General features: G+C 32.8%; 2 protein-coding genes across 2 annotated transcripts in view; one reads left to right on the top strand and one right to left on the bottom strand.

Moving 5' to 3' along the window:
* The first annotated feature begins 12998 nt into the window (after window positions 1-12998).
* LOC116401801 (mitochondrial import inner membrane translocase subunit TIM23-3) lies at window positions 12999-13917 on the top strand. The gene is given in 2 exon segments (XM_031880375.1): window positions 12999-13548; window positions 13551-13917. Coding segments are annotated over 2 exon segments (549 nt in total). The 5' UTR covers window positions 12999-13214; the 3' UTR covers window positions 13766-13917.
* Window positions 13918-15333: 1416 nt separating this feature from the next.
* LOC101203320 (pseudouridylate synthase 7 homolog) overlaps window positions 15334-25802 on the bottom strand; it is a 33808-nt gene continuing 23339 nt past the window's right edge. The window contains 5 exon segments of the mRNA XM_011661982.2: window positions 15334-15614; window positions 17085-17174; window positions 17373-17685; window positions 17764-17832; window positions 17939-17976. Of these exon segments, the coding sequence (XP_011660284.1) occupies window positions 17148-17174; window positions 17373-17685; window positions 17764-17832; window positions 17939-17976 (447 nt within the window). The 3' untranslated portion in view covers window positions 15334-15614; window positions 17085-17147.

The raw sequence follows: 25802 nt of genomic DNA, 5'->3' as shown, positions 1-25802 counted from the left end.
ATTTCGTTTGTTCAAGAAATAAGAAATATATAAGAACAAGTATCAATATGTCATATTGTATTTCTACTTCTTACAAATATAAGAACAAGTATCAATATGTCATATTGTATTTCTACTTCTAGAAATATAAGAACAAGTATGAATATGTCATATTGTATTTCTACTTCTTAAAAACAGATGATAGAAATTATAAATCAATCTATTTCTATTTTGGTAGGATTTCCCATCTGTCTTTCATAGAGGTAGATGGAGTATTTTCCATGTACATCTTATATCATTGGCAGGCAGTTGAAGTATTTTTCATGTACATCTTATATCACTCCCATCTAACTTCTCATATGTAATTAACAATGGCTTGCTCTTATACATTTGTGAAGTGCCATCATTATCAATCCTCCAACCTTTAGTGTCTAAACTCACTAATGATAATTTGTAGTTTTTCCCCGTGAAATTTCATTAATATTTCTTTATTAGTATCAATATCTTCTAGTTTGTAATTATTGTATAATGTCTTCCAAATATTATAGGGATCGTAATAATTAAGTATTATACATTGTGTCTTGAACACCACTAAAAGTCAATTCCATCAGGGCAAAAGAATGCAAAAATATTGGTGGACTTTTTCACCATCAGCCAGATATAATTGCCTTTTGATTGTTGAAAAAACGATGTTGCTTGTTTCTTTATATGCATTTAAAATCATGTTATCGTGCATATGGAATCAAGGCTCTAAGTAGGCTATTAAGCTAGCACAACTAAGTTGAGTTAATGCAATAAAAGATGCGAACACAAGGAACTTATGGTTTCTTTTGATCATAATTAACATGAAATCAATACATGTATTGATTCTATGTGGTATCTATACAATATTATATATACATGGTATTAACTACTTTTTCTATTATTTACACTAAGTGTTGGTGAAGGAGGGAGAGTTTGGATATGGTTATTATGCATGTTATTGAACTCAATTTAGTTAGGTGAGATTAATGAACGAATATTCTATGTAATTTGATGCAGTACAAAGGATAAGTAGTTCACATTAAGGCAGCTATCAATTTCAAAATTAAGGCGAGCATCCTCTCAGAGTCATACCTGTCCACCTCTCGAATGTAAATACTTGAAATTATAAAGATCTGATTTACTTCTAATCTATTTGATCGCCTTATCTATAATTCATCCTATATTAAGGCGGGAAACCTCTCGGAGCCTTGTTACCACACATACTCACATTTCTAACATGTACGTTAAGGAGGAATTTAATGAAGTGGTTGTGTTACTACAATTCTTTCACCACCTGTTTAGTGAGGCCTTGGTTATTACTCTTTCGATTCATAACGTCCAGTGTTTCATTCCTTCTCGAATGAAATGACACGTTGAATACAACACTAACTAAACAAGATAAATAAGACAAACAACCAGATTCCCTACGACCTATTTCTACTTTGCATTGATCATAATCATAAAGAATGCTAATGATTGATAGATAAGAACGAGTAGGGATGAAGCGAAGCTCTTTTCACCAAATTTTCGTTGACGCACTCCAAATGAAGAAGATGGACTTATATTTAAGGTATGGCTCAATGGGACGTAACACAGTTTGGAGCGCCATTAATTCTCTAACCTCTGAATCACTATTATGTGGCACCGAAGATGTCCTTTCATTCTTTAGTTGACAATCTCACCAATCACTCTAATCTTCTAGCGATTCATATCACCTGATTGATTAACGTGAATCTGGATCGTCTGATGTCTCATTCATTTAGCCAATCCGATTTTTCTTTACTATAAATTTGCATTAAAACAATAAAAACCATGATAAGCACATGTTTTACCTTTTACTACTTGCATAACACATTTGTTTTATTTCAGGTACTTTGTTACACGTAATGCTCCTTTATATCGCATTAATGCTTCATTATTCTATATAAAAGGCTTTCCTTGTATTTCTACAAGTTATCACACCCTTGATAAACATATGTCATGTCTACTTAATCAAATCAAACAAAACTAATCAAATTACTTTCATATGTATTCAATTTGGGGACGTTTCTATTATAATTTGAAAGTTTTACAAATAAATTTAGTGTACCTATTAAATCCATCTAATTTTTCTACTCTTTCACAAACATAATAAATATCTAAAATTTATTGTATATAAACCAATAAAAATTGGTATGGATTGGAAATGAAGAATAGTTGAAAAAGAAAAAGGAAAAGAAATGAGAGAGAGAAAGAAAAAGATCGTATATGGATGTTTAGTTAGGCGAAAAGAAGAAAGGTTGGAATCACGATCACTACAACAAACTTAGAAACTTCTATGGTGCATACAAAATCGTACAACACTGTACAACCCACACATGCCACCTCGTCGCCCTCACAAAGGAAACACACCCTCAACATAACCTGTCTACTTACTTCGACATTCATCTTCAACACCTTAGGCAAGTTTACAACAAAAATAAATTTTTTATTTTTTTAATTTAGACTTGCTAATTAAATTTTCATTAAAAAAATAATCCAAACCTTTATATACTATGAAGATTTTTTTAATGATAAAACTTGAAGACACACTCATCTTATATGTTTTCCGGTTCTCTACTACACACAAAAAGATATTGTTTTTGTGTGGCAGAAAGATGAATAAACATTTATGTGATAGGTAAATCGTCCCATGATGCATCCAATTATAGTTTTTTCTTAAATACAATTTCAACAAAAGATCTAAATTGATACAAATATAACAATTTAGAAGTTTAATTGAAACAATGATATGTTTTGTACAGTAATTTTCAATCTACGTTAGAAGAAGAGTGTTTTATTCTTGATAAAATTACAAAATTTCATAATTTAAATCGAAAAAATTATTAATATAGGATTTTAATTGATACAACTTTTAAAAGTTCGGATGTAAATCACTTATAAATCTAACATTAATTTAGTTGTTTTTTTTGTTTACTATTTCTGTACGGAATATTTGTCATATTAAATTTTAGCTCAATCAATAGTTTAACATCAGGTTAAATCTAAAATCAATTGCTCCTCACATCCATCTTGGAGTAAGATGTCACTTAATTCTTTTCAATGTAAGATTAAATGTAAGGTTTAATCTAAAATGATGCAGAGAAGTGTGCGGAAATCAAATGGACAATTAATGACTTTTCATTTACTGCTTTTTTTTTTTCCACTTAATTATAAGTTAGTTTTTTTAGATTCCGATAAAAATGATCGAACAATAAAAATATTTATAAAATATAGCTAAATTTTAGTTCTTATTAATAATAGGTATTGATAAATGACTTCTATAACTTCTATTATGGATGTATTGATAAACAATAATTAAAGTTTATGGCTTACCACTGTCTAGGAGTGTTATCATTTACTAAATTTAAAATTTTATTATATTTTATAAATATTTAGATTAATTTTACTCTAATTAAAAATGGTCCTTGAATATATAAATTTATACAAAGGATTTAAGTTAAATTTTAACCCTTTAATTGAAATAGTTTTGAATGGTCAAATTTGATAAACTTATTAATGTCTAGAAACAACGGGTTATAATATATTTAATTTTTCAAACAGTTTGAGCTATTCTTAAGGAAATGGCGTGAAATGATTATAAATCACTACATCAAATTATTTATTTAAAAATATATTGATATTTTGATTAGAAGATAAAAAAAAATTTGAAGAAAAAGTATGATACCGACGATAAAAGAAAGACAAAGAAAGAAAAACAAAGACAAAGACGAAAGGAAAGAGGAAGATCATTAAATAGGTTGAACAACCTGCAATGAGTTGTAAAAACATGAAAGAGATGTGTCATAAAAGATTAGTTGTTACCCATCGGAGAAGTTTGTCCAAAAATATATATATAAGGGAAGGGGGTACCCTTCCATTTGCACTTTTAATGGTCCCTCACCAAAGACAAATCCACTAAATCAACAAAATACAACAACCATTATATTGCCTTTGTTTTCCAAATTTTTTTAATCTACTCTCTTTCTTTCTTTCTTTCATAACCTTTTTAATATATATGTGTGTGTATATATATATGTACATATATTGGTTTGGGGAATGATATTAGAATAGAAGGTACTGTATGTATTTCATTATTCTTTGGTTGCATTGGTTTTTGGAGCTTCCAAATTCTCCATTTTGGGCTTAGGCCCACTCTTTCTTGGGTTTTGTGTGTACCTTTTCATCTGCTCATCCTCATTCTCTACCTGAGCTGGCTTCCCATCAAATATAACCTAACTTCTTTTTAACTTTCTGAGCTTTTTTTTTAAAAATAATGTAAATTTTGAACCTATGTTAAAACATACTATAGGTGAATTTAGGTGACATCTTCTACTTTTTACTTTATTTTTATACATTACACTCTCAACTTCACGTTTTTTTATTATTTATATACGTGAGTTCTATACATTGTACTTTTTCTCATTATTTATATATATATATATCCACATGTAATATTTATATATACTAAACATTCAAATTCTAAAAATATTTTTCTTTATTAAATTAATTTATTTTTTTCTTTTTGCTTTATATATATTTAAATATCTCAATCTTCAATCTTCAATTTTTCTAATTTAATTTAATTATTTTTTAACCAAAATTATACATATTTTTTTTCCAATTTTCACTTTTTCTTTTAAAAAAAATTCATATATTAACAAAATATGTTATTAAAATATATATTAAAAAAATAACAATAACTTGAAGTCACCAAGCACATTGCTAATTGAATAAAAAAGTTTAATGTTTATGTTAAAAGGAAAAAAAACAAAAATTAGTTCGATTACAAATTAAATTTGAAAAACTTATGGGTAGGTATATATAAATAATGAGAAAAAGTAGAATATGTGGAACCCACGTATATAAACAATGAGAAAATAAAAAATGTGGAACCTAGTGTAATATATATAAAAATAAAGTAAAAAATAGAAGACGTGGTGGACTCCACCTAAACTCACTTATTTTTTCAATAGTTTTTGCATTCAACCATATTTTTACTTTTGACATATGTTTCAAAATTTACATTATTTAAAAAAAAATAAAAGAATGGAGTTTCTTAGCCTCTAAATTCATTTTTGGCAAATTTGGTGTTGAAATTATTTGTTGTATGACCCCGATCTAGACACAAACTTATAAATACTCGATTTACAATAAAATGCCCAAAACATGGGCCTATACAGTTGATCACATCAGTAAAATTATAAATCCATGACCATAATTTACCATAAATATTCAAATTGTACAAAATTCTCATTCATAATGAGTAACGCCCACAAAAAACATTGCAAGTTAAAACATAAATCAATCAAAACTTGAGATGGTTATGACACCAAGAAATCTAACTCAAATTTAATTCAAATTTTGAAATACTTATCATTGACAAATTTGTGTCAATTTTGAGAATAATATTTGATTGTAGAAAATCAACTTTAACCATGATTTTAAAATTAAATAAAAATATAAAGATAACAAAACTCTCTTTTATTAACGACTCAAAACCTACAAAAACTCACGTTCGATTAGGATTTGGATCGCGAACAACACCCGAAAAAAACCTCCCTATTCTATAAGATTGAGGTTTGGTTTTTGGGAATCTTTTAGAAAATTGGGAATTGAATTTTGTGGAGAGAAGATTAGAGAGCTTGCATAGAGCTCTTCCATGTTTCTTTTTCAAGTCATCCGTTATCCCTTTTGCAAGTGTATAATTAAGGAGGGACCCCCCCATTCCATATAACTCTCACTTCTTAAACTAAATTAAATTAAATAATGAAAAATTGCATTACAAAAACATTTCATAACATTTTTGTTTTGCAAATTGCAAATATGACAAGTAATTAGTATATATCGACGGATATCAAAGGACTATCAATTTTCAAATTTGCTACTTTTGCAATTTAGAAAATGTAGTGACATGAATTCTATTATTATAATTTTTTTTATTATTTTTGCCAAATCCCTTTCAGGCCAATGAGAAGGTGGGGCTCCTTGTCCAAGACTTGGATTCGATCCTTAAGAGAACAACCTATCTACTAAACCTAGAGCAACTAAGAGTGAATTTCGTCTTGCACCATATGTCCCTAGCTATCCACAAGTTCTTAATTACCTTTGAAATGAGAGGCTTATTGGACCAATGTCATTGTACTGCTCTCATCTATGCAGATCTAAAAATAATCTCGTATGAACAAAAGTTCATAGTTAACTTAGACTTAAGATTAAGTTACATAGGATATCTTAAAACAAAATAGTCAATTTTATTAAAGTTAACGGTGTTATAACTTAAAAGTGAAATATGGTTCCAGTCTTATCAAAACTATTTACATAGGATGTCTCACTTCTATGTCTCTATATGAACGATTTAGGATCACATCGTTTATACTAACTACAAGACGGGCTACATCTATAATGTCCCCAGAATAAGGTATCAAACCTTATTCGTATACTAGACTATTTAGGCTATATATTCAAACTTGTTCCACGCTTATGTTTCTACATAAAGTTCAAGTTTTCTAAAAAATAGTATCAGAACCTTAGTTTATTGGCTTTAAGATTATAGTATCAATTATGATTACAAACTACGAGTTTTAGGACATAAATTTCAACAATTTACGACTTGTATAACAAAATAATAAAAGCTCATGAAACTTGATTATTTTTTCATAAATTTCATATATGCCCTCGTTGGTTTTGAATATTTTGGGACAATGTGTGTATTTTTTCACTTCTTTTTCTTCTTCTTCCTTGCGAACTATTATTATTATTATTTTTTTTTTGCGATTTATTATCTCCTCTTCCAAGTTTTCTTTCTTTGGTGTTTAGAGTATAAGATTCAATTGTTTAAATCTTCTATTTCATCTTCAATATTCTTCTATATCTTTCTCATCTTCGAGAATATAGATCGTTTAAATATCATTTGAAGCTTTTTCACAATCATTTATATATCACTATCAAGATTGTTGCGGTGAGATTGTTTTCAGTAAGAATTCTAAGTTTCGTTTTCATTTCAATTGTTTAGAAGATTAGAAAAGTTCGATAAGAATTTTACATTTCATTATGAAGACCATTCTCGTTTTCGTTTTCAATCAGAATTCTAAATTTCGTTTTACGTTTCAATTGTTTAGAAGATTAGAAAATTTCGGTAAGAATTCTATATTTTATTATGAAGATCATTTTCGTTTTCGGTAGGAATTCTAAATCGTTTAGAAGATTAGTAAAAAATGTTAACAAAGAGCTATGTATCGTTGCATTTCTAAACGATTGTGTACAAAAAATCTAAATTATCATATATATTGTATTATTCGATCTTTAGATTTGAAGTTTTTCTCGATATTTACACTGGACTACTTTGCAGAAAAGCAAAATCATCAATTAAAGAATGAGATTGGTTATTAGGGTACACAGTTTATATGTCCACTGAACTATGTTTATTTTAACTTACTAGTCCTATTAATTAAATTTGAGAGTGGTTTTTAGTTGGTCTCCAAAATTTAAATGGTTTGAATTGAATCTTGAAACTTTGATTATAATTTTTTTTAGACTGGACACTTGCCTAAAATATGAAACCCTATGAAAGAAAAAGCTGTCTATCTATAGTGCAATTACACACTGCCAAACAAGTAGTTAGTAGGAAATGTTCAAAGAATTGAACCCAATTAAGCTGGAAAGAATCTTTCATGCAATAAAGAATTTTTCTCTAACGGAACAATGAACATAAAACAAAAGCAATGGGGAGAGATGATTGTATTTTGTGGGCTTTCTATAAAGTAACTTATATATGTCTATGGTTAATGCAAAATTAGATATATATGTGAAGGCTCTTTTCTTGGATCACTTTTACGAAACCCAAGTTTTGCCAAACATTCTACAGTATTTACATCTCTTTTCTTAAATCACTTTTGTTTAGTATCAACATTTTCAATAACTAAACAATAAATTTATTTACTATTTTATTTTATAAAGTAAAATTTTAAAAAATATATTTGTACACCTTCCAACTTTGTAATATTGTACTTTCATAATTCTTTTAAAACTATCCCAAAAATACAAGTTGTTTAGAATTTTGAACAAAAACGAAGACATAAAACCGTGTGGTAGTGACTTAAAACAAGTGGTGATTTAAATTTTGGTTTAGTCACAACTGCACTATTTTCTATGTAAATCCTACTTTGGAGGTATTTTTCTATAAGTTTAAATGTATATCATTCTTACTTTTGAAATTATATGAGTTTTTTTTTTTAAGAAAAACAAATAACAAAATTTAAGAACATTTTTATAAGTTAAAATTTATTTTAAATTAATAAAATAGAACATCACATGATGGAAATGGGACAATTCACCAAGATGGAATGTTTTTTGGACTAAAAAATGAGAAGTAAAATGAAAAAAACAAAGAAAATTACCGATGATATTTAGAAAAAAAATAGTTTATGTCATCTCTTTTTCAAATGTAAACATGAAAAATATGATATATAACTAATGATATCATATAGCTATTAAAGGGTTATAAAATGACTATCATAAAGTTATTTAACTTTTAAATGTGTTAGTTTACCATTTAGAAGGTACATTTTATCATTTTTTTTTCTACTTTTGGCCGTGTCCATAGAAAAATTATGAAAATATTTAAGATCTATAACAGAAGAAAAAAAAAAAAAAAACTCAGGTTGAACATTAAAAAAACTCCAAAATGACTGTTTTCCAGTTTTGAAATTGGTGCGGGTGATTTCTGGTGATGGTCGATTTCTTTCTTCAATTTCTCCTACCGAGCCAAAGCGTCTAACGCCATCCCCACGCCGTGCGTACTGAGCAAATCCCTCTATTTTAAGCCTCCATCCAGTCGTGCTTCAAGTAGTCGGGTCGTCTTCCGCTTTTAGTTTCATCAAACTTAGCCACGTTTTCATCCCCTTCGAGTCGTCCACGCGTTCAAGCTAAAAACCCAAGTCACCCAAGCCTTCTTCCCTTTTTAGCTGAGTCACCTTTAGTTTTAGCCCTCTTCTTACAATCAATTTCACCATGTTTGAATGATTTCATTATCAAGTTCAAGAGTATGTTTCTATGTTATCAAATGTTTTCTCCATGCCCGAATATTTCAAGAGACCTATTGTATACATGTGGTTAACTCCGTACGGATGGTAGGGTTGACAAACCTATAGTTTATGAGTAATCACAAATGGTATATTTTATGCCTTAAAGGAGGAGGGTTAGCTACCTAACAACTGTTCTGTCTTCGGACGAAGGGGTAAATATTGTTTATGGCTATGTACGATTGTCTTCGAAAAGCTATGCAATTGTTTCAAGTTTCATGTTATGATTGTTTACTGATAAAATATATTTAAGCTTTGGTTTTATACAAAAATGTTTATGAAAACCTGTTTTATAAAATCGTTGCTCACTATGTCTTCTGACTTACTCTTTCAAAACGTTTTTCCTCTTTTTGGGTACAAATTGGATCTTTGTACGTTCAACTTACTATTGCGAGGCCAACTTAATTTTTGTTATGCAATGACATTGTTTTGTTTAAAATAGTATTGTGATTGTTCAAATATTTATATTCCATGTTTTATTCATTTTCCATAATACGTTTTAAAAAGATTTCCTATGGCCTGCACTACGATTTCCAAAGTATAATGTAAATGTTTATTGATTGAAAGACTTTCGTTGTTTAAAAGATTTGCAACTGTTCATGTCATGTGTCAGTTGAAGTTGTTCCGAAGGCGAACAACTTCAGCTGGCATCACGCCACATCACGAGTCGAGCAAGGAGGTGTCCGAGACGGATTGTGACACACACCATGTGAATAATAGTGCATGCGCAAGGGGCACGTTGTGCATCATCGAGCCATCAGGCGCGCACGACAGGGACGTGGTCGGGCATCCTAGTGCCCTATGCACGCAAGCTGCCTGCGTCTTATGTCCTGTGGCCAACAATGCCATGACAAGATTTTTGGGCCATTTTTCTGTTTTTGCAATTTTGATCAAATTTTGGATATTTTTCAAGGTTAAGGAATTTATTAAGACTCAAATATGGATTTTTCATGTTAAGGAGAAATTGGAGGAAGTTCTAAACCAAGTGTTAAACCAAGTATTGTGAGTGACAACATTGATTTTTAAAGCATGATTTACAAGTTAATGTTTAAAGTATGTTTATGTTCTGAGAAGTTTATTGAGCTTTCTGACTTCTACTAATATTTGCAAGCATAAATGTTTAAGTATTTGCAAGCTAAATTTTTTATTTAAACAAAGTATGGTTTTAAGTTGAGTTCCCAAAGTTTATATTATGTTTAAAAGTATATTTATGACTATGTGAACCGAAAAAAAAAGTATATTTTAAGTTTTCAAACATACTTTATCCTAGGATCGAATGTTAAAGAGTACTATTTATAAGAGCCATTGTGCAATGCGGTTAACTATGCTACTGATGGAAAGGCTAACGAGCCTATGGTCTACAGTCCATCAGGGAAGGTATACTTTTTATGCCTATAATGAGGTCCTTCTTTAGTTGATGAGGTGTTCTCCCACCTAGTACATTTACTATTGATAAAGGTGCTTTGAAGCCCAGTCCTTCTTATGACGATGAAGTGCTCGTACTGCATGGGTTATTAATCCATGGTTTACAAAAGATCTATGAAATATTATCAAAAGTTTAATGTTTACAAGTATCTGTGAAATGATTTCTTACTGCTTAAATGTTTCTTAAAGTTAAGGTTTTATGCTAAATTGTGTTTGAAATCATGTTTTATAAAACTGTCACTCACTAAGTCTTTTAACTTAACCTTTCAAATGTTTTCTCACCCTTCAGGTAGATATTGTGCATCTTGAGAGTTGAGCTTACTACTACTTGGCCAATCAGTTTAAAATGCTTAATAAGATTTATTGAGATCTAGTATGAACTCGGTAAGTTAAGATCTAGGGTGAGCATGTAGCATAACTACTGTTGCTATAAAAGTCTGTGTTAATATATGTCAGATTAGTACCCAAAAAAAGTTATATCATGCTTAAGCTTTCATTGAATATTCATGTTTAAACTTCCACTATTGTCTCACATGAGTTATAACTAGTAGTCAAAGTTATTGATAAAAGCATGCATTTGTTTTGAGACTGCTAGTTGAGTCAGGCAAGTTTAGTCGATTGGTGAGTGTTGTCAAGTTATGGCAATACCTTCCAACCCTCGCACCTTCTTTTGGAGCTAAGTTAGGGTTAAGTTAAAGAATTCTGGGAAGGGGTGTGACAGATAGACATATCTCTATCTATCACAAATTGTCAGTGATATATGTCTATCTCTGTCTATCTCTTTATTTCATGATAGAGATAGATCTATTTTTATCTTAATCTTCTAAATTCATAGATTCAATTAATTCTCTCTCACTATAAGTGAAAGGCACCCAACTTTTATCTATGTCCTTAATTTGAAGCGTCAATAATACTTTAGTGATACAAAGATATAGAAGTTTATCTTTGACTATCACACATAGACAGGGATAGATGTTATCTTGATAGACAAAGATAGAACTCTATCTCGAATTAACACATAGAGAGATAGAAATACACTTCTATCTTTGTCTATCTCTTTGCTTTGTGATAGACAGAGATAGACTTCTATCATTGTCTATTTGAGATAAATAGAAAGAAATATATTTTTATCCATCACTATTGGATAGTTAATTTCATAAAAGCTAATTTATTTAACAAAAAAAATTAAAAAAAGAAAAAACAATAAACCAAGAACTACAAACCATCAAAACTCATTTATTGACGTCATCTTAATAGAAAATGATAGAGCTCATCATTATTCCCTTATCCAAGAAAATTAAGCAAAAGCAGCAGAATTGACACAAAGGAATATAAAACTATCACAATCTATCTATCACGATTGACAAGATAGACAACTAGCTTCTTGGCAAAGATAGATAAAGATAGAATTTCATCTCTGTCTATCAGAGATAGATCTCTAGATAGTGAGAGATAGACTTCTAAATTTGTCTATCACAAAGATTTTCCTAGTTGCTACTTGGAAAAGAAAAGGTCTGTTACAAAGAGATAGATCTATGTCTATAACAGATAGATAGACGGAGATAGACTCCTATCTTTGTCTATCACTTTGTTTTGTGATAGATAGAGAAAGACTTTATTAAGATAGATAAAGATAAACTACTATCTCCTAGATCGATAGAGATAAAAATTTATTTCTATATATCAAGATAGTTAATTTCAGTATGAGTTGCTTAGATAGTTTTAGTGATATTTTGAGTATGAGTTTCTTGTATAATCTTTTTTCTTTTTTCTCATTTTGCACAACACCATCTATATTCCTATAGGTGAGTTTTATTATAGAAGAACATTGTCAACAATACACAACAGTTGTGTTTAATCGATTTGGAATTTATTTAGATTGGAGAGATGAAGATGATGTCACGAAAACATTACCTCCCATTATTAGTAATTGTAAAGTTGAAAGACTTAGACACCAAAGAATTTTATGGGTAGGTAAATCTAAAAGTTCATCAAAATGTACTTGTAATCATAAAAGTAACGATAGTAGAGCTTGCAAACTTGACCCAACATAGACAGATAGATTGATATTAGACTTTTTGAATGGTATTTTTTTATTTATTATTTTCTTGAGTTGAAATTAATTTCTTTCAAAACTTCTCCATTTTTTTTTTTTAAAAAAAAACATTTAAACTTCTCTGCATCACAAGAAATAAACCAAACTTAGTAATAATTTAAAAATTAAAATTAATTAAAATAGACAAAGAGATAAAAATCACATCGATATTTAATACACAAGTATTTAAACATGAAAACCACAATTAATAAAATTAATTGAATACAAACTTACGAGAATACCAATAATACCAAAAGGAGAATTGAAAAATAACACCAAATGCAGAGGGGATTAAAGGAGAGAATTCTTTTATTTATAAATAGTATATAGAGCTGGATGAAAAAGGTATTAATTATTTTTATTATTTTCTATATTTTAGCTCTTTGTTTTTAGTTCCGCGTTAAACCCTACGCTACTCACGAAGCTTCCTCTCCATAAACCCTTTCAAACCCTTTGAAGCTTTTTGAAGAAAGAAAGAGAAACCATTTCTTTCTCTTTCTCGCCATTGTTTTCTCTCTCTCCAACCTTTGATTCAACTCACCCTAAACCCTAATTTCTGTTCCTTCAAAACCTCCCTTTCTCCTCCTCCCATGGAAAATTCCTCCAAATCACCCGATGATCGGAAATCCCGCTTCTATCACCCTTACCAAGACCTACACGTTCCGATCACCAAGCTCTACGAGCTCCCCACCGCCCCCGAGCATCTTTTCTTCGAAGAAGCCGCCAGGCCTCACCGTTCTTGGGGCGAAAACCTCCAATATTACACCGGAATTGGCTACCTCTCCGGCGCCCTTTTTGGCGGCGCCAGGGGTTCCATTCAGGGCCTCAGGGCAGCTGAGCCTGGTGACTCTGTCAAACTCCGTCTCAATCGAGTTCTCAACTCTGGGGGCCAGCTTGGCCGGAGGGCTGGAAACTCTCTTGGATCCTTGGCTTGATTTTTGCTGGTTTGGAAAGTGGGGTTATTCATTTGAGAGGTTCTGATGATGTTTTAAACAGTATTGTAGCTGGATTGGGGACTGGTGCTGTTTATAAGGCGGCGTCTGGGCCAAGGTCGGCTGCCATCGCCGGTGCTATTGGAGGAATTGCTGCTGCAGCTGCAGTTGCGGGTAAGCAGGCAGTTAAGAGATATGTGCCGATATAGAATTGGCATAACAAGTTATGCAAATTTGTACTAACTAGAGGGAGGATTTGCACGGTAAAGTATTTGGTTTCTTTGATTATTATTTCTTCATATTGTTATACAGTTAGTTTATTATTCATGGATTAGTGAATAATACACTTTTGGGTTGCAAATTGCTCGCTCTTGCTCATTGTTAATTGTTATTCATTTTGTTGATTTGCCTCTTATAGTTATTGATGCCCTGGTTCAATGGGAGACTTTGGGAGACTTTAAATTGGTGTTTGATTAATCTCTTCTTATGTGTAACTGACTCTGAAGCCTTCGTAATTATCTTGCCTGTGTTGGATCTCATTACAATGTAGCCATAGTACAGTATTGGAAAAAAGACTTTGCATAGATGACTGATTTCTTTATAATTTGTGGTTTATTGGAAAGTAGGGGATGGGTTTGGTGGTGACTTATTGTTGGGAGGGTTCATCTGAATCAATGAATAATACCAACGGAGTTTGTGGTAGCAGCCATTATTTTCTGTGTTATAGGCTAAAAGTGCAGGGGTTTCTTAGTTATATTGGCGAAGTTTCCGGAGGCCTAAATTTTGTCAAATAAGCCATTTTTCTTTACCAATACAATAGTCTTGGAAGTCTTGTCAAATATGGCGCTTAGAGTAGTTTTCCAAAGGTAGATATTGGTGGGGGGAATTGATTTGATTGCATTGTGTCCGATTGATCAGGCCCACTGTATTATGAAGGAAATGTTTGTGTGTGTTAATGCTGTAAAAATAATTGCTTCATGGTTGTAAAAATCCTGTTTGATAAATTGCTGTAATTGTCATATGTTGCACATTTGTTGTGTGATTTAAATAAAACGGATTGGTTTAACTTGAACAAAATTCATAACACATCGGTTTCTTAGTCGATCCACCCTTTTAATTCGGTCTTGAATGTATTCGGTGAAAGGCTCTTTATAGGTGAATTTGTTCATCCTATTAATATGAATTTCACTACCTTTTCTAACAAATAAAAAAGACTTCTTTAGGGACAAATGTATTGACAAATGGCTTGTAAGTTCAAAATCGTTTTTTCTAGAACTCACAACAGAGTTTCAATATCAACTTATACCAATCTACCTCAATTTTTTTATTTTGAATTCTTAATTTCAAGGGGAAAAATCATATATATTATCAAAGCAGCAATTATAATCAAAATTCAAAACATATATTTTTGTTTCCAACTTGAGAAAATTAGTTTTCGAAGTTACTATTATATTTTTCATCGTTATTGAATCTCACCTCCTGAATACATTAATTTTGTTCTGCTACTTGGTTCTTATACTTGGAGGTCCCCTTAAGCTTTTTCTTGAGCCTGTATGTGATGTGATTACTTTCAATCAAAAACTCAACTTCCAAGCATTGAGCCATTTCTATAAACCCTTTTCAAGACTCCAAAAGACGGATATTGGGTGAACATTTATTCTTTTATCTTTTAGTTCAATAGTTACAACCATTAACCTTTGAAATTGGGAATTAAATATTCAACTACTAAACTATGCTCGGATTAACAGAATAGTTAGAAGAAAAAAGTTCATGCAAATGAATACAATAAAGGAACATTCCATTCACTTGAAAAAAAATCCATGGTCATTTTCATTTTAATTTAATTCATTTCAATACAAATACTCGACATTCAAAGAAAACGTTTCCGTACATCTCTAACCATTAATTTCTGGGATTTTCATACAAGTGCATGTAGAAAATTAACTATGTTTTAGATATGGGCCTACCTCAAACGGAATTGGTCCAAACTGAAACAGCAGATTGGCTCACTAGAAAGATTTTCGTGTTCTCCGAAGTGCCCTTGTCCCCAGGTTCTCTCTGCAAACAGACAAACGGGCAGGATTATAGAAAATATTCAAATTATTCAAGAAAATAACCACCAGAAAATAGGTAATGATAAAGCCTGCATTCAACGCAATGCAACTACATTGACCCATGCGGGCACTAAGCTTTGCATATGCAACTCTTGGTTCTTCTATCATGTATCTAAAACCTCAAAATGCAATATCACAAGGCAAAAGTTAGTGAGGGCCAGGGGTGCACATGTCCCTGTACACAGAAAAGAATACGAAAATAGCCTGGAGAACTGGAACTGAACCAAATCAAAGACTGTTTCTTAAGAATTCACTAAACAAACGAGTTTAGGGTAGTAGATTTCTTTAATTAATGGTAGATAATTATAAAAATACTTACCAAGCTTTGCAAATGCAAAACTTGGTTCATCTATCATGTATCTACAACTTCGAAAGACAACAACACAAGGTAGGAGTGAGTGAGGGCTAGGGGTGCACACGTTTGCGCACAGAATAAAAATAAGAAAAAAATCTGGAGAACTGACAACAAAATTGAACCAAATCAAGACTGTTTCTTAAGAACTCACTAAACAAATGAGTGTAGGGTGGTAGATTTCTTTCATTAATAGTAGATGATGATAAAAATACTTACCACTTGCTGATTGATTGTATATTCGCACAGCCTTTTCGTGAAAATCATTGATTATTTGAACTACATAAGATGTGCTAAAAAAATTGGTCAAGTTCCTAGTTTTAGACACTTGTTAGTACAATAAATGTGCTAGACACTAGTTGTACAAAGTCACTAGACACTAGTTGTACAAAGTCACAATAGGACCAACATCCCTTAGATGTGTATCGAGCACTTATTACATACTAAATAGGCACCACATAATAATAAAATTTGAGAAGGAAATACATAAAACAAACTATTTAAGATTATAAATGCATAAATAAATTGACTTCAAATTTCCTTGTTTAAAAATGTACACATTTTAAAAAATGTATGTAATAATCACAGACGTGCCCTAAATTTTTTTAAATGTTACGTCACTCTGTCCACGCTGTGTCTATATTTGTATCTACATCTGTGCTCCTATGGATAGAACAACAGGCATTCTTATCATTGAGTAAGACTTTTTTGCTGGTATTAGTTTTACTTATGTTGGATGTTTTTAGCCAGTTGGATTTGGATATTTTATTGATAAGTATGAGAATTTTTTATTTGATCAATTTGTTAATGAATTTTGTGTGATTTATTTGTTTATTTTGCTCACTTGCTTTCAAAAGTAACCATACGTCTTCAGTTTAAATTGATGAAATTGAAAGTTTAAGGTTAAAATTGACTCACCCACCTATTTTTAAAGGCTAAACAACCAACAAGCAACATTTGCAATGTACAAAAGAAACTTAGAATCACATTCTGTATTTTTCATTCTTTTACCACCCACATAAAAGCAATCAACTTCCGAAGTAAGTAGGAAGTTTGTTTTACCTTTATGCTCCTACTGAACTTCTCTGAATTCCCATCAGTCTCCATGTATGGCAAAGCTAATCCCTAGTTTAAAGTTTTGTGGAAAGCAACCTGAAATAACAAACAAACAATAACTCCAAGACTTCTAAAGTAAAACAATAACAAACAATAACACGACATTCAGATTGCATATACTCTACAGTAAAGGTTTAGAGAAAGTTTGCAGAAATCTACTTCAACCAAAATCTTACATTTGAACGAGACAATAATTATTATCTAGTAATGAAAAAGAGAAAAAGTGGATCTCACAGAAGTTGATGTTTTCAGCAATTCTCTAATTGCCATCGTAGCATAAGAAGATGCCGGGAGAGTAAAGCTCAGCTTGAGAGCCATCTGAGGATCCTGAGTGCCTTGCCCATTTTCATTCTCCTTTCCCCCTGCTTCAAGTTGAATATTCTTTTTACAGCACACTGATTGATCAGTGGAATCCAATGAATCTTCATTTTTAGATTTATCGGCTATCTTTTCTTCCTTACTAATTTCAACACTTTGAGACTTCAAAAGGTTATGTAAATCACTCTGTGCCAGAGGTAAATTACGATCAACATATGAGATCAATTCCCTGCCAAACAACAGAATTCAATCTTCTAGTGGATACATAAATGCTAGGAATAAATAATTTGAACTTAACAGAAAGTACCACTCGTAGTCCTTTGGTCTTTGAAAAACTCTCCGATAGCTCCCAGTCATACTGGTAATCGAAAATTCCCTATGGAAATCCGGTTCCATTAAGTGCAATATAGAGAAGATTATACAAATACAATGAAGATAGGAACAGGAGAAAATGACATAATCTCATTGGAGTTTAAACATACTTTACATTATGTACAGAATTCGTCAAGCTGATCGAGTCCTAAACAATTAAACATCAAGATTAGTAAAAACAAACAGAATACAAGGTTGAAGTAAAAAGTAAATGCTACTAAGAAGGGAAAAAAATACAGCACAAGCTCCTGGCTCCACCCTCCTTGTACATTTGTTCTTAAATAAATAAATAAAAACTCCACAATCTTTGTTCTTAGTTTGGCTAGGCGTGTCCTTGTTCAAAATATATTGGACACTTAGACCCTCCAACATGTTTTAGACGCATATTAAGCACTTTGTCAGTGCATTAGACGGGTTAGAAACTAGTTGTACATAGTTAAAAGTAGGTCTAACGCTTGTTAGACATGTATTGAAGTATACAAAATACACATATGACATACAGAACGAATTCTGAGAGTGAAATACATCAAGCCAAATGCATGAACTCGTTGACCTAGTATTATCTTGTTATATAAAAATGATATATATTTAAAAGATATATTTAATACTTTTCCTCACCATGCGCATGTCCTAATTTTTCTTTAAAAAAAGTGAAGTAATCCTGACGTCTTATTATTTCAAATATCTGCTTCTTAGCTTCACCCTCATTCCCCAAAAGGATATCATTATCATCCAACTTGCGAAATAGTTACACAGTGACATACTTATGGGTCATTAATGTACTGAAGATTGCTATTGAAAGCTATAAACTCTCTAAGAGATCTTGAATTTGATGTAAATGAGCAAGAAATATGAGCACAGATAACACAAATGCTCTGACTTTGTTCACATCTTTAGAACACTTCTAGCAAAATAACATTCCGATCATCTACACATGTATACATACAAAAGAGAAAAATGGATAGATTGGGGGCGTAAACAGTTCCATTCGGCTCAGTTTTTTTTTTTTTAAACAGAAACGAGCCTCTTCATTAATGTAATGAAGAGGAAACCTTGGACCATTTATTTCTGCACTGTCTCTTTACTAAGACAGCTTGGGACACTTTGTTTAGAATTTTTGATTTGGAGCTTTGTCTTCCTAGTAAGGTTGATAGTTGGATGATTGAAGGGTTCAACATTAGAGGTTATAGCCTGAAAGGAAACATCTTATGGAAATGTGCTACTCGGTCCCTTTTGTGGTGCATTTGGAAAGAAATGAATAGTACAATTTTTTAAGATAGCTATAATTCTTTTGATTCTTTTTGGACTGTGTTGCAACACACAACTTCTTGGTGGAGTACGAGTTACACCAAACACTTTTGTAATTATAGCCTTTCAATGATATTCAACAATTGGAAGGCCATCATTTTTTAGTTTCTTTTAGGGAGGGCCCTCTTGTCTCTTGCCCTTAGGTTGTTCTTTATTTATATATGAATACACATGTTTCTTATAAAAAAAATTAATGTAATGAAATGAGACTAATGCTCAAAGTACAAAAGAATTATACAAAGAGCTAGAATCTCTAAGGGACAAAGAATTCAGAATCTAAATATACAAACAAACAAAACGAGGCCCAAGAGCTTAACAAACTCCAAACAAGACAGAAAAACAACCAAAACAGCTACTAAATTCAATTGAAATGAAGTGCTAGGAAAGGAAACAAACATGCGTCAAAAAACTATATCCATGAAAGAAGTAATTTTTGAAAAGCTTGAAATGCATCTCAGGAGGACAAAACGAAAGAGCGGAGCTGTCTTGAAACCAACCAAAGAACATCTTAATCGTAAAATATTCATGAACTGCTATCATGACTTCTCGGAAATCCATGAGGATTCATAATTAGATCCAGAAATTCCACATGCAGAAAATGGGAAATCTTCTTGCTGCACAATTGTGCCACATACACCTTTTTGTATATGTCTGCTACTGAACTTATCACCGCTCTAGTCTACAGGTCAGGCAAATGAAGAATTTGATACATAAACAGTCATTCTTATCTGTAGAAAGAGCCATCCCATCAACCACTGTCGGCTCTCCTTCAGAACCTTTAAATACTTGTCTACAAGGTCTATATGCACTATCTGGTATTCCTGGTAAGGGTGATCCTTTCATTATGATGGGGGATTGTTTGTTGACATAAACGTCACTTGGTCCAATTATCTCTCCTAGTGCAGCAAGTCCATCATCATCTAACATCTGCATATTTCCTGTAAAATCTTCATTCTACCTGGCCTTGCTATCCTGTCAGCATTGTTGTTTCATACTTCTGGTTGACAGAAGAATATTTCTTAAAAACAATACAATGACCAAAATCACGATCAAGTGACGATTTATTCATGACAATTGCATCCTCTATATCATAGCCACTATAACTCATGACGGCAACGATTGCATTCTGGCCTGCTTCGAGCCTGTCATATCCAACCAGCTAAATTATCTTGGTTGTTAACGAAGGGTCTCTGGGTATACACCAGCAAGTAAAGTAATGTGTCCATCCACCTTAACTCTGGTAGTGGTAGCCTTTCCAATAGGGAACCTCTCAACCCATCTTGTGACCAACCAGCTAAATTATCTTGGTTGTTATCAAGGGTCTCTGAGTATACACCAGCAAGTAAAGTAATGTGTCCATTTACCTTAACTCTGGTAGCGGTAGCCTTTCCAATAGGGAACCTCTCAACCCATCTTGTGACCAACCAGCTAAATTATCTTGGTTGTTATCAAGGGTCTCTGAGTATACACCAGCAAGTAAAGTAATGTGTCCATCTACCTTAACTCTGGTAGTGGTAGCCTTTCCAATAGGGAACCTCTCATGAACCCATCTTGTGATGTTGAAATCCCCACCAACATACGAAGAGTGTGAGCAATATCCGGACAAAATAACTCTGGCCATAAAAATTCTCTCCCTGTAGTCATTCGGGCCATACACATTTGTGATCCAACAAACTTTTTTACACAATCTGAGGCAATTGACAGTTAGAGAGTATCCTCCCTTCAAAGACTAATACAATTAATCTGTTCATATCCCAAATGGTGAGCAAACCTACTGAGAATCCGTCTGATTCCACAAAGTCTCAGCCTACATGCTTGGAGCTCCAGGTTGAGTATGTGATTTCAAGAATCTCTTAATGGCCCATCTCTTTTTGGGATATTTTAATCCTCATATTCCACGTAACAACTTACCTACTAACTTCCCTGGCTTTGAACAAAGAGTAAAGCTGAAAGTTAAGCTAAAATAAGGTTGCAGTCTTCTACCACAGATTTCAAGTGAGCGGGTACTTCACTGCACTGGGATTTCAAAGAGATTTCCACAATTTTCTAATCATCTGCCAACTCTTCGACACATGGAAAAAAAACCTCCAAGTCTGCCAATATTGGTTCGTTCAAATTCTGCTTTGCAACCTCTGAAGACTTCTCCAATTGATCAATTTCCTCACAACTGACACTGAAGGGGGAGACAAAATCGGCCTCACAATTCTACTGAGAAGGAAAGATTGGAGTGTGAATAGGTGTGTCTCTTAGGAAGTTCACCTTAGCATTAGGCTGGGAGAAAACAGAGTACTTGAACTTCGGGGATGATGATCTTTAAGGCTCTGATCTAGTAATCGGCATGGGAACTTGACTATGCATGCTTATTCTGCCTGAAGAAGAGATGGCTAAAGAAGAAGACAATAGAGTAGAAGAACTGTTGGAACTCTTGGCAGCTGGACTTCTGTTTAGATCAGATCTGTTGATTAATATAATGGAGCTAATTCAGAGAAAGAAACTGGTGATATCAGCTTGCTGTTAAACGAATTTGGAAAGGTTGAATTGGGCCCACTAGGGCTTTCGATCTTCCATTTTGAAACTTCCACCCCTGTTAACTTTTGATTTTCCTTTGATAACCTTATTAAAGTGAAATCCGATTGGTCGAACTAATTATATTGTCTACTCCTTTCTCTGTCCTCCTTGAAGACCTTCTCAACTTCCTTTGATTTCTTATTGGGCAACAGTTTTGGCTTGACCGAAACTTTCTCAGTCTTCATTAAATTTGATCTTTCGATTTCCTCATCGTCACTGATAGCCGTTTTGTGCTTCTCTGGAAACTTTGAGACTTGGGGATGGGATTTCCGGCAAACATGGGATGAAGCCAACTCCCTGCAAACCTCCTTTTCCATCAAGACTTCAAAAGGGTTCCTCGAAAATCCTGGTTTCGAGTATGTTGAGGAACTTAGTTGAACCTTAGTAAATCAATCAGATTGTTGAAATTGCTAATGAAAAAAGCTTCTTCAATGGCCTTTGGAGCTTCTAAAGCTTTGATGTCCCCGAAATTAAGGAAAATATTGCCCCTAATTGTATTTCGTAATTCAACTGTAGCTGGCAAAAACCCACAGATTTAGGCTGACCTTTATTTTGGCCTCCAAACAGTTAATCAGATTCGTAGTTTCTAAGGAGATGCTTTCAAAACCTCCAAAGTACCCTCCAATAGCTTTGGAATCGTCAACACTCCAATAAACCAATGGTGAGTTTCTAATAGAAATCCAGCCACCATACCCTTTCACAATCTCTGGCTTAGGGTGCTTTATGTCATTCCACTTTTCAAACAAGATATGGAAGAGACCACACAGTGCATCTCAACCCCCATCCATAACTGGCAGCAAATTTGGAGATTTTGATGACCCCTGCATCGTTCTTAGCTTTCCGTGCGAAAAAAGAAGCAACCTATTCTTGCAGAAGCTCCAAAATTCAATCCAAAAACCAATAAATGAGAATTGACTAATGGCAAGGATTTTTTATTTTCAACGTCCTCCACAAAATATTACCTTCTTCAAACCAAATGCAGAACTTCCATAATAAACTTAAATTCTGAAAGGACAAAAATAATCTTGCTTTTGATGGCTGGATAGCTGAAGGGTGCTAAATTATAATGGTCGGAAAGGGAAGAAGACTGCGGAAGGAAGGCAAAGAGATGAAGAAGGTTGATCAGAGAGGAAGAAAGAGAGGGAAATGGGAGGAGAGAGCAAACATTTTCCTTCTCAGTTCGGCTCAGTTATTGAATAAACCCGAAACCGAACCAACTAATCGGTTAAAGAAATAAAGAACATGAAACCGAATCCGGTTTATTGATAAAATATGACACCCGAATTACTCAGATTTGTGTTTTGGGATGGTTTGGTTCTCGATTTCATAAAACAACCGAGTGCGCAGGGAATTTCAGCGAAGGAATATTTTTTTCCAGAAGAATTCAACTTAAAATAAAATCTTGCACTCACCCAGTTTCAAACCCAAGACCATCCTAACAAGAGTGCTTTTTGTAGTTAGGTTCTTTTTAAATGAAAAACAAACTTTTTATCGATAAAATTTGAAGACACTAATGCTCAGAGGACAAAGAGACTAATGCTTTTTGAAGTTAAGCATTGGCGCTTACAATATATATTTTAACGGTCGGCTCAATTTTCAATCTGTTTTTCTGCCTAACCCAACAAGTTTCAACCTGAACCAATGAGGGGTTTTGGTCGGTTTATGCGGTTTTTTCAGGCTTTCTCTTACACCACTAAGGTAGAAGATGAGGGTAGTTATTTATGTAAATTGTGTCCCCAAATATTGGCCAAGGGTAGGAAAGGGTATATTTAAGACCAGAAGTCAGGAATATTTTTGGCAGAGAGACCAGACCTCCTGAGAGTATGGAAGACTTGAATATTAGGTTGTCAGTATTTTCAACTCAACAAAGAAAGATTTCTTCAAGTTGTCCACCAATTTCTGTTCAAGATGCCAAATTATGACGTAGCTAAAATAGTTACACGAATGCTTTTAGGTTTGTACCTAGTGTGGTAAGTGGATAGTACATGCTCTAGAAAAACTGCATGTACATTTTCCTTTGTCAATTCCCGTTTTTTTTTTCATTCTCGGTGGTCGTCAAGTAGTTTAATCCTAATTGCTAATGCTAACTTGGGGCCTAATGCCCAAACAGAAATTACTCTCTCAAGCATGTTATGCAAGGGATAGACCTAGTTGTGTTTAGTTTAGATTCTAAGTAATTAAATAAAAAGGACACAATACACTTCAGATCTCAAAGGTTTGAGATCGCTATCTATTTTGTTCTTGAGTTTTAAAAAGTACAGTTTACTCCATGAGATTTGAGAAATGATTCAAATTGGTATAGGCAAGAAAGTCAAATATCATCCCAAAAGTAGGGTTGGAATGAATTCAAGTGATTCAAAAGAAGAATTCCAATGCAATAGTTTCACCCGTGCTCAATTATCCATATTCATATTTGAAATCAGATTATAGTGATTCTAGCGATTCTGACGAAGATGCTAATGCAGTTTGGAATGGAATAACAAGGGTGGACAAATTAAATATAACTGTAGCAAAAATATCAAGACAGATAGAACTTGTCTTGATGAACCTTCCTCAACAAGGATAGGAAAACGAAGGAGATGAACGAAGAAGAAGACCTACCCAAATAGAGGCAGGAAGAAGTTTTACAGAAAAAAGAAGAGGCAACTGGAACTCACAAGAGAGAGATCACATAGTTTTTCGAACTCCAAGATTCGAAGAACCCATCCATGAAGCTCAAGACACTGAATTGTTTTCATTCGAAAGAGAAGGTGATAGACCAATCCGAGCAGGAAGGCAATGTTTTCAGCAATAATATGACCAAGTCCAAGAAGACAAAATCCACATATTCAATGGTAATTCCAACCTAGAAACTTTACTCGATTGGATAAAGAATGTAGAGAAAATTTTCAATTATATGAACACACTTGAAAACAAAAAAGTAAAATTAATTGTCTTCAACTTGAAATCAAGGGCATTGGTTTGGTGGAATCAAACTCAGATGAAAAGAAAGTTGATGGGCAAGAGTCCAATAAGAAACTGGCAACGAATGTTTGAAGATGATGAAAATCAGGTTCTTATCACTAGATTATGAACACATTATTTATCAACAAATTTTTCTGTGAACAAATCAGACTGGGCCGTCTTTACTGAGAAAATTGAAAAAAGGTTGCAAAAACAAAGGGAAAATACATGGGAAAAACCTTTAAACGATTATCTATGAAGAAATATAGAGGCTAGAAAGCAATTCAATTTGACAATACTTCGGGGACAAAAAATGAAGACGAGCCGAGTAAAAAACGTAAAATGTGCGAGAAAGAGCTCACTTTGGAAGAAGAAGAAATCAAAGAAAAAGAAAACGAAGCTATTTTCAAAATGGAGAAGGCACAACCTAATTGGGAGGAAAAATCGGGAAACACACACAAAATTACATTAAGGCGAAATTTCTGACGAGGCAGAGGCAGCCGAAAATAAACACCCGATGAAAAAGAAAGAAGAACATCGTGTGGCTGAAGAAGAGAATAGGGCAAAAATTAGCCTTGACCACAATTACCAAGAAAGACAACAAGAGAATCAACACCTATGGTATGAAAAAATGTGCAAGATGTATCAAGAATCGCTCAAGAACAACTAAGCTCAAGGTTATGTATGAGGAATTACTGGGAGGATGAAAATTCTTACTAATCCTGATCCTAATAAATCAAGGAGTTAACCATAATACCATTTTCCTACTACACCATAACGTTTAACTTGTTGAGTGGACCATGGTGACATAAAAATTTTAGATGAGATGGAAAAGGATAATAATTTTATATCATTATTTCATGATTGGATCTTTCCATCTCCACCCTCCGAAAATTTTGCTCAAAATCATTCAAAAATATATAAAAGTAAGAAATTTTGCTCAAGATTGTGCTTCTTCTGTCGTCCAAAAAGTCCTCATCTTAGGTCCATCAATTCCTTCTCAAATCTATCTTCTGGAACCTTTCATATTTTAGAATGGAGAGGGTGGAGATGGAAAGACCCAATTATAAAATAAGAATATAAAAAATATACTTTCCATTACATTTAGAATTTCCATGTCAACATAATCTAATTTCAACAAATTAACTACCCCAA

Source organism: Cucumis sativus, chromosome 1, assembly GCF_000004075.3.
Source record: "Cucumis sativus cultivar 9930 chromosome 1, Cucumber_9930_V3, whole genome shotgun sequence".
NCBI classification, from domain to species: domain Eukaryota; kingdom Viridiplantae; phylum Streptophyta; class Magnoliopsida; order Cucurbitales; family Cucurbitaceae; genus Cucumis; species Cucumis sativus.
Note: the sequence above shows the minus strand (reverse complement) of the source record. Positions and strands in the feature narration are given on the sequence as shown.